Source organism: Bos javanicus, chromosome 21 (genome assembly GCF_032452875.1).
Source record: "Bos javanicus breed banteng chromosome 21, ARS-OSU_banteng_1.0, whole genome shotgun sequence".
Classification (NCBI taxonomy): Eukaryota; Metazoa; Chordata; class Mammalia; order Artiodactyla; family Bovidae; genus Bos; species Bos javanicus.
Window position 1 is genome coordinate 56803798 of NC_083888.1, and position 18351 is coordinate 56822148.

General features: G+C 48.2%; 1 protein-coding gene across 1 annotated transcript in view; it reads right to left on the bottom strand.

Annotated features, from left to right (window-relative positions):
- Nucleotides 1-8296: 8296 nt before the first annotated feature.
- Nucleotides 8297-18351, bottom strand: part of LGMN (legumain) — a 35858-nt gene continuing 25803 nt past the window's right edge. The window contains exons 8-14 of the mRNA XM_061395139.1: nucleotides 17135-17201; nucleotides 15844-15962; nucleotides 15667-15756; nucleotides 13384-13584; nucleotides 11331-11501; nucleotides 9161-9228; nucleotides 8297-8870 (exon numbers count right to left, since the gene is read on the bottom strand). Coding sequence (XP_061251123.1) covers nucleotides 8828-8870; nucleotides 9161-9228; nucleotides 11331-11501; nucleotides 13384-13584; nucleotides 15667-15756; nucleotides 15844-15962; nucleotides 17135-17201 — 759 coding nt within the window. The 3' untranslated portion in view covers nucleotides 8297-8827. The remainder of the gene's footprint in view (nucleotides 8871-9160; nucleotides 9229-11330; nucleotides 11502-13383; nucleotides 13585-15666; nucleotides 15757-15843; nucleotides 15963-17134; nucleotides 17202-18351) is intronic.

Consider the following 18351-nt stretch of genomic DNA (forward strand, 5'->3'; position numbering starts at 1 on the left):
GATAAGCTATGAGAACATCTGCAGAGACCAGGACATGGCCAGGCCCTACAGCTCCTCTGTCCCCAGATCCTAGCAGTGACAGCTGGGTGCAAAGCCTTGCCTGTCATGAGCAGTCCCAAAGCCGCCCTGCAGACACCTGGCCCATCATGGCCTCAAAAGACTGCGTTCCCCTAGTTAGGAGCAGGTTTCCGCTGGGGAACAAGGGAGCAGCCTGCAGAGGAAGTGGGCAGAGAGAAGCGGGGGCCCTAAGTGGGGGAGGGAAAGAGAGAGGCCGGGAGGGTCTTGTGGGTGCAGAGGAGATGCGCCCCCCCTCCCCTCCCCCCACAGATCATTTCGCCAGTTTGCAGATGTGGGCACTCTGTGGGCACTCTGCGAGCACTCAGCTGGCCTGAATCCAAGAACTGGCCACCTCCTGCTCTGCAGAGTCATCTGGCCTGGAAAGCAGGGAGCAGCTGGGCAGGAACCAGGCCCTCCCTTCGCAGGAAGGTCATATGGAGCCTGGCTCTGGGGAGGAAAGTTCTGACTCACAGTGGCCATGGGTTGCCTCAACCCCAGTTGTCACGCTATTTGCTGGAAGACAGAGGTTTCCTAGGAATGCCCTTCCAGGAAACATCTCTTTGCAGCTGACACAACCCTAAGCCAAAAGGGAACTCAAATCTGGCTTCAAAGTTGGAAAGTTCAGCTGGAAGGCAGGAGGAACCTCAATTGGTTGTCAGGAGACCTGGGTCCCAGGCCAGCTCTGAGCCCTCAGCGAGATGCTTCACATCTTTGGCCTCAGTATCCCTATTCTTAAAAGAAGAAGGATTCTTCCCCCATCTCCCAGGCTTGTCTCAGGGATCACACCAGCTCTCAGGTGGGAGCAGACAGGCAAAGCCTCAGATCTTTTGGTAGAGGGAAATAAATTCAGAGTTAGACATAAGGGAAAGGAAGTTGTTCATAGCCAAGGTCCCATGGCTGAGGGGACCGGGGAGCTGAAACCCAGGCTGGGCTTCACTTGTCACCTGGCACAGGACCGTGTCCACCTGGAGAAAGGGACACCTTTTCCACATCGTCATATGGTCTAGAGCAGGGGTCCTCAACCTCCGGGCTGTGATCTGACAGTACCTGCTGTCAGATCAGTGGTGGCATTAGATTAGAAACAAAGCATGCAATAAATGTAGTGCCCTTGAGTCATCCCCAAACCATCCCAACCATCCTCCCTATCCCCGCTCCATGGAAAAATTGTCTCCCATTAAACTGGGTCCTGGTGCCAAAAAGGTTGGGGACCACTGGTCTACAGGGAGTCCAGGTGAATGCACTCCTGGGGGCAGCTCTGCGTCATTTTGGTTTAATGAGAGCAGGCAGCACAGGATGTGCCTGAGGGAGTGGAGGGCATGTCACCCACCTGGAGGAAGCAGATGGCTTCCTGCCAACGAGGATGCCTGAGGTGGGTCTTGAAGAATGCAGAGTTGGCCTAGAGCAGAAGGGAATCGAAGAACCCCTGAAGATTTCTGGAACTCTCCACGGTGCCCTTGCATGTCTGGTGAAGACTCATTGACAGCTTCTATTCCAGACTATCTTCTTAGGAATGTTTGACTTGGGACTTCCCTGGTGGTCCAGTGGCTAAGCCTCTGAGCTCCCAATGCAGGGAGCTGGGTTCGAGCCCTGGTCAGGGGACTAGATCACACATGCTGCAAGTAAGGATCTCGCATGGCACAGGAAAGATCAACGATCTGGCTGGAACTGAACACAGTGCAATAACAACAACAAAATAATATTTTTAAAAAAGAGTATTTGACTAGCCTTGGAGGATACAGTTGCTTCCTCCTGGAAAGAGGGCAATTTTTTTTTTTTTTTCCTGACCAAGATAATAAACTAGCGTCTCTCACTTTGGAAGAACGTGTCTCCTCCGACAGGGCCAAAGTGGGACAGGTCTGCTCACAACCTTATTCCTAAGCCGGATGTTTCTCAGCCTGATCCAGACGCACTGTGTGCAGAGCATCTACCAAGGCCCAGCTCCGCGTGCCCCTCAGGGCACTCGGCAGGCCAGGGGAGCCGCAAATGTGAAGCACGCGTACCTGGGTGCTGAGGTTATGAAGTCCCTGGTGGTGGTCCCAGGAGCTTCAGACCTTCTGCCAGCACGTATGACAGGGTGGCAGGTGACCTTGTTAACGTGCACGTGGGGTAAAATCTCTGACTCTTGACAGTTTTTGACAAGGAAGATGGAAGAAAGTGAAAAATCACAGAAAATGAAATAGGAGCGTGCTGTATGCAGAGTCACCGGTCATTAAAAGATCGGGTGTACATAAAGCCTGAAGCAAAGAGTAGTGGGAGGTGAGGCCAAAGGGGTGGCTGGCCAGGTCTTTGAATGGCCCTGGTTGGCAGCACAGCGAGTCTGGAAATTCTGCACCCACATAGAACAGAACTGGAGGCGCTGGGCTGGAGGCAGTAACAGTGAGCACTCCTAGCATTTAGACTGTTGTCTTGAAAGACAATGTCTCATGAAAAGACGCCAGAGTTTCCTGGAGAAATAGCTGATCCCACCTTTGGGACAGGAAATGTAGAATGAAACATTCTGATACACTAGATAGGAAGGAAGCCGTGGAAGTTTCTTAGCGTCATGTCAAAGGGGCTTGGGTTGTTCAGTCGCTAAATCATGACTGCATTCTCCTCTGCCTACCTCCCTGCAACCACTAATCTACTTTCATGTTGTTCAGTTGCTCAGCTGTGTCCAACTCTTTGTGACCTATGAACTGCAGCACGCCAGGCTCCTCTGTCCTTCATTATCTCCTGGAGTTTGCTCAAAGTCACATCCATTCAGTTGACGATGCTATCCAACCATCTCATCCTCTGCCGCCTGCTTCTCCTCTTGCCTTCGATCTTTCCCAGCATCATTTTCTTTTCCAATAGTCGGCTCGTCACATAAGGTGAAGATGAGATAAGAAGATGAAGAGGAAGACAAGATGAAGATAAGAAGATAAGATGAGATAAGATAAGAAGAGGTGGCAAGAATACACAGAAGAACTGTACAAAAAAGATATTCACGACCCAGATAATCACGATGGTGTGATCACTGACCTAGAGCCAGACATCCTGGAATGTGAAGTCAAGTGGGCCTTAGAAAGCATCACTACGAACAAAGCTAGTGGAGGTGATGGAATTCCAGTTGAGCTATTTCAAATCCTGAAAGATGATGCTGTGAAAGTGCTGCAGTCAATATGCCAGCAAATTTGGAAAACTCAGCAGTGGCCACAGGACTGGAAAAGGTCAGTTTTCGTTCCAATCCCAAAGAAAGGCAATGCCAAAGAATGCTTAAACTACCGCACAATTGCACTCATCTCACACGCTAGTAAAGTAATGCTCAAAATTCTCCAAGCCAGACTTCAGCAATACGTGAACCGTGAACTTCCTGATGTTCAAGCTGGTTTTAGAAAAGGCAGAGGAACCAGAGATCAAATTGCCAACATCTGCTGGATCATGGAAAAAGCAAGAGAGTTCCAGAAAAACATCTATTTCTGCTTTATTGACTATGCCAAAGCCTTTGACTGTGTGGATCACAATAAACTGTAGAAAATTCTGAAAGAGATGGGAATACCAGACCACCTGACCTGCCTCTTGAGAAACCTGTATGCAGGTCAGGAAGCAACAGTTAGAACTGGACATGGAACAACAGACTGATTCCAAATAGGAAAAGGAGTACGTCAAGGCTGTATATTGTCACCCTGCTTATTTAACTTCTATGCAGAGTACATCATGAGAAATGCTGGACTGGAAGAAACACAAGCTGGAATCAAGATTGCCGGGAGAAAAAATCAATAACCTCAGATATGCAGATGACACCACCCTTATGGCAGAAAGTGAAGAGGAACTAAAAAGCCTCTTGATGAAAGTGAAAGTGGAGAGTGAAAAAGTTGGCTTAAAGCTCAACATTCAGAAAACGAAGATCATGGCATCCAGTCCCATCACTTCATGGGAAATAGATGGGGAAACAACGGAAACGGTGTCGACTTCATTTTTTTGGGCTCCAAAATCACTGCAGATGGTGACTGCAGCCATGAAATTAAAAGATGCTTACTCCTTGGAAGGAAAGTTATGACCAACCTAGATAGCATATTCAAAAGCAGAGACATTACTTTGCCAACAAAGGTCTGTCTAGTCAAGGCTATGGTTTTTCCTGTGGTCATGTATGGATGTGAGAGTTGGACTGTGAAGAAGGCTGAGCACCGAAGAATTGATGCTTTTGAACTGTGGTGTTGGAGAAGACTCTTGAGAGTCCCTTGGACTGCAAGGAGATCCAACCAGTCCATTCTGAAGTAGATCAGCCCTGGGATTTCTTTGGAGGGAATGATGCTGAAGCTGAAACTCCAATACTTTGGCCACCTCATGCAAAGAGTTGACTCATTGGAAAGGACTCTGATGCTGGGAGGGATTGGGGGCCAGAGGAGAAGGGGACAACAGAGGATGAGATGGCTGGATGGCATCACTGACTCGATGGACGTGAGTCTCAGTGAACTCTGGGAGTTGGTGATGGACAGGGAGGCCTGGCGTGCTGCGATTCATGGGATCACAAAGAGTTGGACAGGACTGAGCAACTGATCTGATCTGATCCTTTAGGATGGACTGGTTTGACCTCTGAAAGGACTTGGGAGTCCACCTTGGGAGTTCACCAGGACTTCCCTGGTGGCTCAGCTGGTGAAGAGTCTGCCTGTAATGCAGGAGACCTGGGTTCGATCCCTGGGTTGGGAAGATCCCCTGGAGAAGGGAAAGGCTACCCACTCCAGTATTCTGGCCTGGAGAAGTCCATGGACTGTATAGTCCATGGGGTTACAAACAGTTGGACACAAATGAGCAACTTTCATTCATTCAGCCAAAAATGGACAACTTGAGCTTCAGTAAAGAAGTGCAATGGATCAAAACTCAATAGAAATATGTAAATCCTCTGGATCTGGCTGCTGATTTGTAAGAGACTTGGGCATCAGAAAGACATGCTGAGCAGCAGCTTATGTATGCAATCAGTGAAGTCCAGACTGAGAAACTCCACTGATCTCCAGCCTGGACTTTTTAATGGAAATTGGAAGGGAAAAAAAAAAAAAAAGATGAGAGAATCTGTAGAATAAAAACTGTAAAAGTGTCTAGGGATGCCCACTTGTCCTAAAACCACAAAGAACACAAGGAGGGTGGTTACTTTGGGAGGGAGGAGCTATGACTGGGATGGAGTACAAGCAGGGGCTTCCAGGGTGGCCAGTGTGATGGTTAATTTTGTGTGTCAGTTTGGCTGGGCCACAGTGCCCACATATTTAGGCAAACATTATTCTGGATGCTGTAGTGAACGATTTTTTTGGATGATGTCAACATTTACATGAGTAGACTTAGAGCAAAGCAGATGACCCTCTAAAACATGGGTGGTGGTGGTGATTTAGTCGCTAAGTCGTGTCCTACTCTTGTGACCCCATGGACTATAGCCTGCCAGGCTCCTCTGTCCATGGGATTCTCCGGGCAAGAATACTGGAGTGGGTTGCCGTGCCCTTCTCCAGGGAATCGAACGTGGGTCTCCTGCATTGCAGGCATATTCTTTACCAACTAAGCTATGAGGGAAGTCCATAGTAATGTGGGTGGGTCCCGTCCAAACAGGTGATGGTCCTAGACGTGCAAAGACCTTCCCTGAGCAAGAAGGGATCCTGCCAGGGGGCCTTTGGCCTGGACTGCAGTTCCTCCTCTGGGTCTCCAGCTTGCAATTTTCTGTTTACCAAGCCTCCACAGCCACTGATTCCTTCAGGTAAATGTCTCTATATGTGTACACATCCATTGCTTCTATTTCTCAGGGGAATCTTGACTCATGTATCTGGTAAAGTTCTATTTCTTGACTTGGTTTGTAATTACAAGGGTATTTCATCTTATCATTCATTAAATGATGAATTTAATGAATTTTCTGGATCTGCTTTTATTTTATAGTGAAAATGTAAAGTATCCTTTGTATGAAAGTGAAAGCGAAGTTGCTCAGTCGTGTCCGACTCTTTGCTACCGTGGACTATAGCCTACCACACTCCTCTGTCCATGGGACTTTCCTTTGTATATAGGTACGTAAATATATAGAAAGGGGATTCTAATGATGACTACAAACTGTTATTTGGGATTTGAAGGGGTGGGGGAAGGGGAGTGGACATGTTTTGCTTTGAAAGTTTCTGTACCTCTTACGATAGAGCATGTTTTGGATGTAACTAGGGAACAAAACGCTGGTCCTGGTTGTGACACGCAAGGAAAGGACACCTTTCTCAGAAATCTAATAGAAAATGGCTTAACCCGAGGGATGGAGAGTTGCTTCTGCTGGGGACCTAAGAACCACAGGAGGAGGAAAAAAAGTCAAGGCAGTGTGACTTAGGAAACTGCCATTTATTTGAGAAAATGAACAAGCCTCTTTTAACCTCTAGAGCTGTGAACATTCAAGTGTCTGCACTTGTTAAATAGTTAAATATATTTTTGTTCTACAGGGAGGACAAAGAAAGACAGGGAAGCAGGGTTACAAGCGTAGGTAACGGTTCTAGAAAAGAGAAGAATAGAGTTTTTCCTACCTGAATCTTGAGGTCTTTTAAGAGACTCCTTTTAAAAATTCTACTTTTTGAACATCAGTCAGCCCTCAGGGTAGCCCATTCTTGAGCTTTAGTGATAAACATTTCAACACCATATGCTTCTTATACTTGTTAAAACCCTCAAGCTCCCCTAGATTCGTAGGACAGTAAAAGTTCTTTATCCTGGTCACTCGATTGACTGTATTAAGAGCCTCTCAGAGAAAGGATAACCTGATTAAAAACGGGCCCATTAGAAACAGAAGCATCACCCTGGAATTAACCCTGTTTAACAATATCTCCACTTTCAGTCTCTACCTCCAAACTTTAAAGGCGTCTATCACTGCTAAAGAAGACACAACGTAAGTACAGGTGGTCACAAGTGTCCTGGTTTAGTGTTCCTTTTTTCTTTGTTTTCTATTTAAAACAGCCATCTAGCTATATGGCTTAGTTTTAAAAATGTTACTGAAACATAATTAGCAAACCATATCATTCCATTTGTTGTGTACAAGTCACTGGATTTTAGTACATTCAGTGTTGCATAACCAACTACTATCAGCTTCCAAACATTTTTCATCACCCCCAAAATAATCCACATCCCCATTGCTGCTGCTGCTGCTAAGTCGCTTCAGTCGTGTCCGACTCTGTGTGACCCCATAGACGGCAGCCCACCAGGCTCCCCGTCCCTGGGATTCTCTAGGAAAGAACACTGGAGTGGGTTGCCATTTCCTTCTCCAATGCATGAAAGTGAAAAGTGAAAGTGAAGTCGCTCAGTCGTGTCTGACTCTTAGCGACCCCATGGACTGCAGCCCACCAGGTTCCTCCGTCCATGGGATTTTCCAGGCAAGAGTACTGGAGTGGGGTGCCATTGCCTTCTCTGACATCCCCATTAGCATTGACTATTTCCACATTTCCTCTCCCCAGTTCCCAGCATCATGCATCTACTTTCTGTTTCAATAGACTTGTTTATTTTGGACCTTAAATATCTGGTGGCTCAGATGGTAAAGCATCTGCCTACTATATGGGAGACCCAGGTTCAATCCCTGGGTTGGGAAGATCCTCTGGAGAAGGAAATGGCAACCCACTCCAGTACTCTTGCCTGGAGAAACCCATGGATGGAGGAGCCTGGTAGGCTTTCTGTTTCAATAGACCTGTTTATTTTGGACCTTAAATACAAGTGGAATCATGTAATACATGGGTCTTAGGTAACCGGCTGCTTTCCCTGGGCTAAATGCTGGAGCTGTATCACAGCTTCATTCTTTTTTGTTGCTGCATAATATTCTACTGCCTGGGGAGAGTTAGTGCTCCTTTTAAAAGTCTTTCACAAAGCTTGTGGGACACCAGGCCAAGAGAAACAAGGGTAGCACAGGCACCCTCTGCCCTCAAAGATAACCTCCCAGACCCCATGTGCGGTGTATATGGCAGACCCCAACACGTGCTGGAAAAGATCCAAGGGAAATGCAAATGCCAACAGACAGAGGAGAGCAGGAAGCTGAGGAAGACAGGGCACATTCAGATACACCTTGAGGATGGGCCAGACGGAGGGGCAGGCACTCCAGGGCACAAGGCACAGCAAGGAACACAGGCACAGGAGGCCGAAAAGTACAGGAAGTTGGGGGAGAGGGGAACTGGCAGGAAGAGCCAACCAGTGGGACGGGGAAGGGGATCGGAGACAGACAGACAGGGGGAGGGCTCCACCAGGAGGGGCCAGGAACATAAACGAAAACGCCGGGGACCTGAAATTAATACTCAGGTTCAGTGATAAATCTTTATTTGTTAGACTTGTCCATTACTGCCAAATAAAATATAAAAGCAATCCAAAATTATGCTATTTTCTAAAAATAGTTTTCCATTTGGGGTTTATGTCCCTCTTCCAGAAAATCATGTGAAGACTTAAGAGGTTCTGACGTCAGATTCCTCAGAACAAAGACTCTTTCACTGGCTACATAAGTCCCAGTGAACTTCTCACTCCTTAAACGTCACGGGCAAAACACCCTCTTAAAAAGCAAATACACCCTTCTCAACACAGAGCTTCCCAAATCTCTGGGCTTTTCAGAGGATCACACAGGACCTGTAGGTGCTGGGGGAAGTAGGTAAAGGTGAGCAAGCCATCCTGGAAGAGGCCTGGAGCGTGGCTCCGGTGGTCTGACGGCATCCCAAGAAGGACACAGCCGCTGGGGCTGGGGGAGCGGAGCCTCCCGCAGGCTGCAGCTCTCCAGTCTCTGATTAGCACACATTGTAAGGGATGGTGATCACTTTCGGTAAAGCTTCAAGGAGGCAGTGTTTCAGTAGTAGCCATGGCACACCTTGTTCATGGACAATTTTATTCTGTAAGAAACCGGAAGGAGGAGGTGGTGAGCCGGAAGTCGTTCAACTCAGAAAAAATGAAGACAGAGAGAACCCACCAGGGAACAGGGAGTCGTGTATGACAGACCCACCCAATCCAGCACCCCTGGGGATGCATCTGTCTTGAATTCGTCCACAGTGCAAGGCAGAAGCAAACTACCCACGTGGAGAAGGGGACAGCAGAGCTGCATACACCCTTCTACTTTCAGAAAGACCCCACCTCCTCACCTTCCCACCCCCACTGACCCTTTAAATGCCAAGTACCGGCTTACCTGTCAATTGGATAAGGGTTTTCACAAAGGTTGACAAGCACGTACAAATGTCTCAAAGCATACTCGTACTAGAGGAAAACAAACCAAAAAGACACGATCAGACATCATCCCTTTATAACAGGATCAACTCCTAAGTTGGGAATATGTACAGCATCTAGACCAGTGGTTCTTGGGACTTCCCTAGATGTCCAGGGGTTAGGATTCTGTGCTTTCACTGATGAGGGCCCAGGGTTTGATCCCTGGTGGGGGAGCTAAGATTCCATGAGCCATCTGGTGCAAAGCCAAAAAACAACAAAAAAAATTGAGGCCAGTGGTTCTTGACCTTTACTGAGTCAGGGATGCCCCCTCCCCAACTCTGGATGATCTGGTGTGATTTACAGACCATTTCCCAGGAAAAATGCACATGTGCAGGAGATGTGCAGCACTCTGCAACAATCCTATAGCTCCTTCAAGTCCAGGTAAGGATTCCTGGATGAGAAACCCCTGGCCCTGCTCCCCTGTCAGCTCAAACCTCCTGGAACCCTGGCTTTTGGTCTAGAACAACTGACGAGGGAGACTTATGGTAAGTGAATGCCAAACCAGATGGCAGCCAAGACCGAAATAACTTGAAAAGCACTTCAAGGGAATCTGCTACCTCACAGGAGGAGAAAAGAGGAGATTTGCTTTCTGTGATTCCAAGGGGCAAAAAAGTAACATCCGATGATAAAGTATTTTTAAAAAAATGGAAAATTTTAAGTTATTAAATAAAGAGACTGCTTTGTTAAACAAATGAAAATTAAAACTGAGATCCTCTTAATAATGGAGAACCATCTTCTGAGTATAATATTTCCAGGTGGCTCAATCTGGAAAAAAAATCTGCCTGCCAATGCAGGTAACTCAGGAGATGCCGGTTCGATCCCTGGGTGGGGAAGATCCACTGGAGAAGGGAATGGCAACCCACTGCAGTATTCTTGCCTGGAGAATCCCAAGGACAGAGGAGCCTGGCAGACCACAGTCCATGGGGTCACGGCCAGAAGTATCTGAGGGTGATCATGGTCTGCATATCACAGCCCAGACAAAACTTTCTGCAATGATGAAAATATTCTATAACATTCTCAATTCAGTAGCCGCTAACCACATGCGGCTCCTGAACACTTGAAATGTGGGTACTGTGGCTAAGGCACCGAGTTTTACATTTTGTTTCATTTTACTGAACGCACATTCGTGTTTAAGTAGCCACCCACAGTGAGGCTAGAGACTACTGTATCAAAGAGCACAAGTCTAAAGCAGGATTTGGCAAACTCTTCTGTCACGGGCTGGATAGTAAATATCTGAGGCTTTGTGAGCTGTCTGAACTACTCAACTCGGCCTCGCCATGAAAGCAGTCAAGAGATTCTGTGTGACTGAGTACAGCTGTGGCTGTGCTTCAGTTTAAAACTTTATTTATAAAACACACAGCTATGGCTGCATTTCAATAAAACTTTATTTATAAAAACAGGCTGTGGAGGAAAAAAACTCAACAGTCTGTGGGCAGGAATGGGCCTGTGGGTCACAATTTGCGAATAACCCCTTCCTTGAAGGATCCAAGCATCACCTAAGTACTGACCAAAGCGGAGGGGTTTTTAGGTACCTTCCAACCCTGACATTCTACAATCTGCAGAAACCAGGTACTTTCTTCTCCAAGCACCAGGGCCTGACTTCAGCAACAAATCTTGGGAAGAGGTCAGAACAAACCCAAAAGGGAAAAAATCTGTGTGGCTGGTGTGAGGGGCAGGGGTAAGGGTGGAGTTTGGCAAGGAAAGCACAGTATGAAGACAAGGAAGTCCTCTTCAAAGGCCAACAGAAACAGGAGATGAATCGTCTATAACTGGTAAACTCTCCCAGCCAATGGGACAGTTAAGAGTGTCTGGGACTAAGACTGGGACCAAGACTGGTTAGTGAATTTGGACGACCTTGCCCCTCTCACATCCCACCAAAGCCACAGAATGGGTCTGCTGCTGTTTCCTTCTACAAGACGGAACCTTCTACAAGACGGAACCTTCTACAAGATGGAACCTTCTACAATGCACCTGGTGTGATACCCGTGGACCATACTAACTCGGGTTTGGAGTTGAAGGTGCAGAGGAAGGCCAAGCTAGTTGCCCATGGAAACCGGGGAGCAGAGGCCAGCGGCCCCAGGGTCTGGGCTTACCGTGGGGTTGTGCCAGTTGAAGCAGTGTGAGCGGAAGTGCGACACGGCCGTCTGGTAGCATGCGTGCTCTGTGAGCGGGGCTCTCTGGGACAGGAGTCTGTCTACCTCGGCAGCGGAGCCCGAGACCAAGGTGACGATCTTTCGCACTGACTTCTCAATGATGTTCCTGGCCTGTGAAGCGACATTTTTGTCTTTTTACTTAACACAGTCTGTCTTAGAACCCTGGACTGGTTAGATGCTTCTTTCACACTGCCCCCACTCCACTATGTTCAGAGATGCCAACTGATGCTTTCTGCAGCAAAAGTTGTGCACGCAAGGCTTCTTTATAGCTAGAAACCTCCAGAAATACCTTGCCTCTTAGAGATCTTCTGGCATGGTGGGAGCATTTAAATCTAAATACCTGAAGGGCAGGTATGGCCCAGACTGAGGCGGCGGGGGTGGTGGTGGGGGGCTGCATAGAAATTGTGTCCCAAAGTAGACTGTGGTCCCATAAATGGTGCTGTGTGTTCACAGGTACCTCTGTCTGTTCTAGAAACCAGCAGATGCTTAGACAGAATGACACAAAAGGGGTGGGCATCGTTTTCTTCCCAGATCATGAAAACCAGCATCACAAAGGGGCGGCTGCTTCCACATCAACCAAAACATATGATCGAGTCCCCTGACCCTCCCACTCCCCAGCCGGGGTTTGTTCCATTCATGCCGAACATTCCCCGCCATCTGTGTTTTATACCAGCAGTTTTCAACTTGTCGTCTAGGACCACGGGGGTCCCCCAGATTTCTTGGAAGGAAGACTCCATAGGAGTCTTCATATGTCCTTCCTTTCTCAGCTATGTATCTGTGTGAGGCTACACTTTCTTTATATATTTCAACCAGAACTACAGAGCCCAACAGAGTGAATGCAGACGCAGGAACAGGGACCAAGCTACCTTCTATTAGGCTGGGCACAAAACAGATTTGCAAAAACATGTTGTGATGCCACTCTTCTCACTCATATTCTTTTGATCTTAGAAAATAATTCTTTCTTATAAAAAGTATATTAACACAAAGTGGGTTTATTATTATTTCTAAATGAGTTAATATTTTACAAATCTCAGTATTCATTTCTAAAGCAGTAAATACTGATATAACCCACATAAGTAAAAGCTCTTTGGGATCAATACCTTTAAGAGTGTAAAGAGATCTAAGAGGAAAAAAATACGAGATCTGTTGTATTACACTGTGATAACAACAACAAAATAAACCATCCTGGGGTAGCTAACTCAGAATCATGAGATATACGCATTTAAGACAGTTTACATAGATTTTTTTTTCTTTCTTTCTTTCTTAGAAAATTCAGGCCGTGTCCCAGCACATCAGTCTCTGGGCTGTGCTGACTGTAGGGTGGGGTGGGGGGAGGGGAAGTGGGGTAATGGGCGAGGTGGGCAGAGTCAGCACGGCTGGCTTTGTTGGAAGGACAGTCAGCCTCTGCCAGGCATCTTGAGAGTACACGCCTGGTGGTTCTACTCACACAGCTCGAATTTCAAAAGAAATTCAACCAGTTCCAGACAAACTGACGAGCTATTGAAAACAAATCCAGTTATCGTAAAAGATTGCTCAAGCATTTTAGGAAGAATTTGGGGCAGTGACTATGATTTCCTAAGCCAGCAGAAATTTTTTGTGGACTGGACTTTTTTTTTTTTTTTAATATGATTAGCTACTAACTCACCAAGCAGCAGAGTAAAAATGTCTCCTAAGCAACCAGGGGTAAATAAAGAAACATCCATGTGCTTTGGCTTCTTGGCAGAGACAGGTCCCCTCCTTTTGCTTCCTGCTTCAAAGAGCTCAAGGCCAGTTTATCAAGGAAGAATAAAACTGGCCACTCTCCTGCTCATTTGTGTCCATTTCACACAGTAAAGGAAGGTTTTGTTTCCCATATATTCCCGTGGTAGGAGGAGGGCGACCCCAGAGCTCCGTCACCTGGTTCCCACCAACATGGAACTACGGTCAGGAGGCAGAGATGGGGCTCACGCACGCTCCACGGCGAGGCTGGGGCTGCAGCTTCGCCACCACTCACCTCCAGATGCCTGTCGATCTTCTGGACAAGACGCCTGGACTCCTGCAGATCGTTGGTGCTCATCAGCTTCCTTTTCATGATGCTGAGCGGCACCTCGGGGCTTGGAGTGAGGTCAAGGCGACTGACGGCGGGCAGCGAGATGGGAGAGCTAGCTTGGTGTTTCAGACCCTGAAACTGCATCAGCTTCATGGCAGAGATGGACTGGGGAGGGAGAGAGTCGGTTTGAGCGGGCGGAGCAGAGGTGCCGAACGCACCCCGGTCCTGGAGTCCACAGTTCGCCTCACGTGGTTTCGGGACCACAGGAGGGTCACAGCCACAGCCTCAAAGCTTGAGTTCAGTCTTCAGCAGTAGGCAAGGTGATGCATTTGAGCACCTGAAATCCACCGACGATGAACTTTGAAGATGCCTGGCACCCTTTGCAGCAGAACTGCCCCAGTTCCGCCGAGCTTGGACCAGAGTCATTTCAGCCACAGGTGACGCTGGCTTGTGTCACCACCACCCCCACGCTCACCTGCCTGCCCCTAGTGACAGAAGGAAGGAAGGACGATGCAGAGCATCTGGAGGGTTAGAGCTGACGTCTGAGTCTACTGAGATGGGAGCGCTAAAGCCACAGAGTAGGGGGCAGACTTGGCATCAGGGTCTAACAAGTGGGCCCGACTGCCTGGCTCTGTCTGCCCACAGAAGTCACTGCAGACTGGATCCCAATTAAGAGGAAAAGAAATGCTGCAAGCAATCATGTTCCTAAACCAAGCAACACTAATCACTAATTACCAAAACACTAATTTAGAAACAGTTCTAAAACAAAAAATAAAGCACATGTGTGCATGCTAAGATGCTTCAGTTATATCTGACTCCTTGCAAGCCCCTGTACTATATATAGCCTGCCAGGCTCCTCTGTCAGTGGGATTCTCCAGGCAAGGATACTGGAGTGGGTTGCCATGCCCTCCTCCAGGGGATCTTCCCAACTCAGGGATCAAACCTATGTCTCTTTTGTCTGCTGCAATGGCAGGCGGGTTCTTTACCACTAGCGCCACCCGGGAAACACAGGCATACATATATAGAAATATAATGCTTAGAAAAGATCCTTCAGGGGACCTCCATGGTGGTCTAATGGTTAAGACTTCACACTCCCAATGCAGGGGGAATGGGTTCAATCTCTGGTCAGGGAACCAAGATCCTGCATGCCAAGTGGCACAGCCAAAAAATCAAAATCCTTCATACCTCCTCAACCAAGAGCAGACATGGCCAATGCTGAGGAAACTCCAGACAGCAGAAAGCCCAGGGCAGAAGAGTTGCTGCTGGTACCTTCCCCTCCCTCCAATCCCTCAACGAAGCCAGGGTGGTGCCATCTTTGACCCTGCCTCCCCCGAGTCACCCTTCCCTGGCTTCTCTCCACTCCTCCCCTCCACTACCCACCTCTCAAAAGCCTGACCAGGCCCACAGCCTCCTGAGTGCATGTCTCATGGCCTGTGACTGGCTCCAGGGCCCTCCCATCCACACGCTGCCCAAGAAGTGCTACAGGTAATAGCTGGACTGACTGGCTCACCAGTTCTTCTAGAAGCCAATGCTTATATGGAAGGAATTCCGCTGGTGAGCTCTCAGATGGTGGCAGGCCACTGGAGGGGATCTGGTCATACAGACTACTGGGAGCACCCCCCACCTCCCTCACCTCCTCTGCACATCCCAAGGGCTGGCCCCACAAGCGGTACTTGAGGCCCAAGCCTTCAGCAGCCACCTAATGTGACCTCCGTCAGGATAGCCCTGATGGACTTACCTATTTGACTACCTAGGTCCTTTCACAGCTGGAGGGGATAAACGTCTCTAATTTAGAGCCTACGGGGCAAGATAACATCCTGCAAGTGCAGGAAGGCTGGACACATCCAGGGTGTGGGGTTCCAGGGAGCAAAGCCACAACACTCGCAGGACGAGCTTATTTGCTAACCTCTCACCAGGCACTAGGTCTGTGTTTAGTGTTGGGGATGTGCCACCAACTTTGGGCTCCCAATCACCTTGCGTGCTAGGGCTCTGACCAAGGAGGAGACGGAGATCCGGAGAGAACAGGTAGGTGGCCCAAAGCCTCAGAACTTTGTGAGTTTGAACCTGAGTCTGATTCCAAAGCCTGGGCAGACTCTCCAGAACAGAGTGGCTGTGAGAGGCAGAGCCATCCCTGCCTCAGTCATTCCTCACCCGCCTGGATCCCGGTTCTCTTTGCCGGGGGATGAACGTTCCCGGTGAGTCAGCCTAAGACTTGGGTGTTGTCAGGCCTGCGAGGGCCCTACTCACCTTGTTCCCATACTGCATGACGTGGCTGGTGTTGGTGTGGGATTTCACCAGCTGGTACTGCTTGTGGAGGGTCTCTTTGGTCAAATCCTCCTGCAAAAATGCAAACATTTCAAGCGCTCTGACCATCACAGCTGACAGCTAAGCCTCCACTGAGCAGCTGGCCCCCTGACGGCTCACCACATCTGAATCTTCCATCCAGTTGACGCTGTACCAGTCCCCCAGGAACGTGGACCGCTGCTCATCGTAGTAACAGGCGTAGGACGACTCCCTGGGGTTGGCAGCCGTAGTTGCATAAACTGCAAAGAATTAAAGGCACCTTTCAGGAGTGTTTTATCCTCGGCTGTCTGAGGATTCCCCTAGAAGCTTGAGTTCCCCTCCTTTCCTGGTGCAATCAAAGCACGTCCCCTGTGATCAGCTCAGGGAGGACAGGGAGACCTCCCTACCTCCAGCCCTGTTCACTCAGTTACAGTAACTCATCTAAAATTAAAGGTGGAAGAAAGAGAAGCCAACTGATAGACACTTGTTACAATGAGCAACCAGGCATGCTTAATGGGACATCAAGCTGTTTTGGAAAAGTGCTAAAAGATCAGAATAGCTGAATCTTGAAGGATATGGACTTGATTTCATTTCCAGAGAAAAAGAACATTTACTAATATTAGAGAAACATTTAGGTTGACTGAATCTATGAGCTACCACTTACTATCTAGGTACCATGGACTCAGAGCTATGCTGGATAAATGTCATCACTTAAAATGTAACTCTTCAAAAAAAAAAAGTGTAACTCTCCCAACAGACACTATCTTTATTCCCATTTTACAGATGGGGATAACTGAGAGTAAAAGGGGATAAGTCATCTTTCCAAGACTAGATAGCCAGCAAACAACACATTGCAAATGACAGAGGCCAGTCCAGAGACTATAATTTTGGACTTAGGTAGCCCTACTAGACGGAGAAGGCAATGGCACCCCACTCCAGTACTCTTGCCTGGAAAATCCCATGGATGGAGGAGCCTGGTAAGCTGCAGTCCATGGGGTTGCAAAGAGTCAGACACGACTGAGCAACTTCACTTTCACTTTTCACTTTCATGCATTGGAGAAGGAAATAAAAACCCACTCCAGTGTTCTTGCCTGGGGAATCCCAGGGACAGGGGAGCCTGGTGGGCTGCCATCTATGGGGTCGCAGAGTCAGACACGACTGAAGTGACTTAGCAGCAGCAGCAGCCCTACCAGAACCCAGCAGAGCAGCACAGAGCAATATCACTTCACCCCCTGACCATTAATCCTCCAGGAATAGAAGCCCAGAGCTGCCCACAAGTATCCCCCTACTTCTAGGCACCAGGCTACCCTAGGCCCTTGCTTCTGTAAGACACTTGGTTCTTCCCATAGGCAGAATCTGCAAATGTCCATTTTTACTGCAGAACACAGTGCTCACCCAGCCCAGCTCAGAGGTCAGTGTGCCCACCACCTACCATTGATGTCGGGTGGCAGGTGGTTCATCATGGACCCAGACTCACAGGCCTCAATGTAGAACACCATCTAGGAGGCAAATGAGACAAGTGAACTCCCCCTGACCAGGCACAGACCTCTCACCAAGGCCACTTTGGCTCTGCCACTCTCTTGACCCATTTCTCAAGAGACTTTCCCTTTTGGGAGACACCTGTGCTGTAAGAAGCTGCTGCCAGAGGCTATGGATGCTGTTGTCATACAAACCAGAAGGACTTAAATTTGTGTATGGCTAGTAGCAGCAGTAGTAGTCGCACAGTCTTGTCTGACTCTCTGCAACCCCACAGACTGTAGCCTGCCAGGCTCCTCTGTCCATGGAATTCTCCAAGCAAGGACACTGGAGTGGGTTGCCATTCCCTTCTCCAGAGGATCTTCCTGACCCAGGGATCGAACCCAGGTCTCCTGCATTGCAGGCAGATTCTTTATCATCTGAGCTACAGGGAAGATCCTTGTGTGTGGCTATAAAATAAGATGATCTATTAGTCGAAATAATGCAGGGAAAATGGAGCCATACATGATGCTAAGGAAAACTGATTTTCTATCCAATGCAGGGTACAATTTTCAGAAGCAAAACACGTTACTCACACAAACATGCCAGAGCTATGGAGATTCCATACAGGGTGCAAAAGGGGCTAGAGAGGGCCAAAGGGAGAATAAGATGGTATTTTCCTCCCCAACTGCCCCAGACTGGTGACAATCCTAGAAAGAGCAATCTCCAAACTGTGGTCCCTGGACTAGGAGCATTGTTGGAAAAGCAGACCCTCAGGCTTCCCCCCAGAAACACTGAGCCAAATGCTGGGGTGGGGTCCGTACTGTGTTTTTTTTTTTTTTATTTATTTATTTATATTTTTGACTGCCCTGGGTCTTTGTTGCTGTGTGCGGGCTTTCTCTAGTTAAGGTGGGAGGGCATCTCACCGCAGTGGCTTCTCTGGCTGTAGAGCCTGGGCTCTAGAGCACGGGGCGGCAGTTGTGGCACACGCACTTAGTCGCTCCCGGGCACATGGGATTGTCCTGGACCACGGATCAAACCCATGTCCCGCAGCGGCAGGCAGATTCTCAACCACTGGACCACTAGCAAAGTCCCCACACTGTATTTTAACAAGATTGCCAGTGATTCTGACCTAACAGCTGAAGCTTTAGAATCACAAAAAAGTTATTCCTGGGAGACCAGAAGTCAAGATTG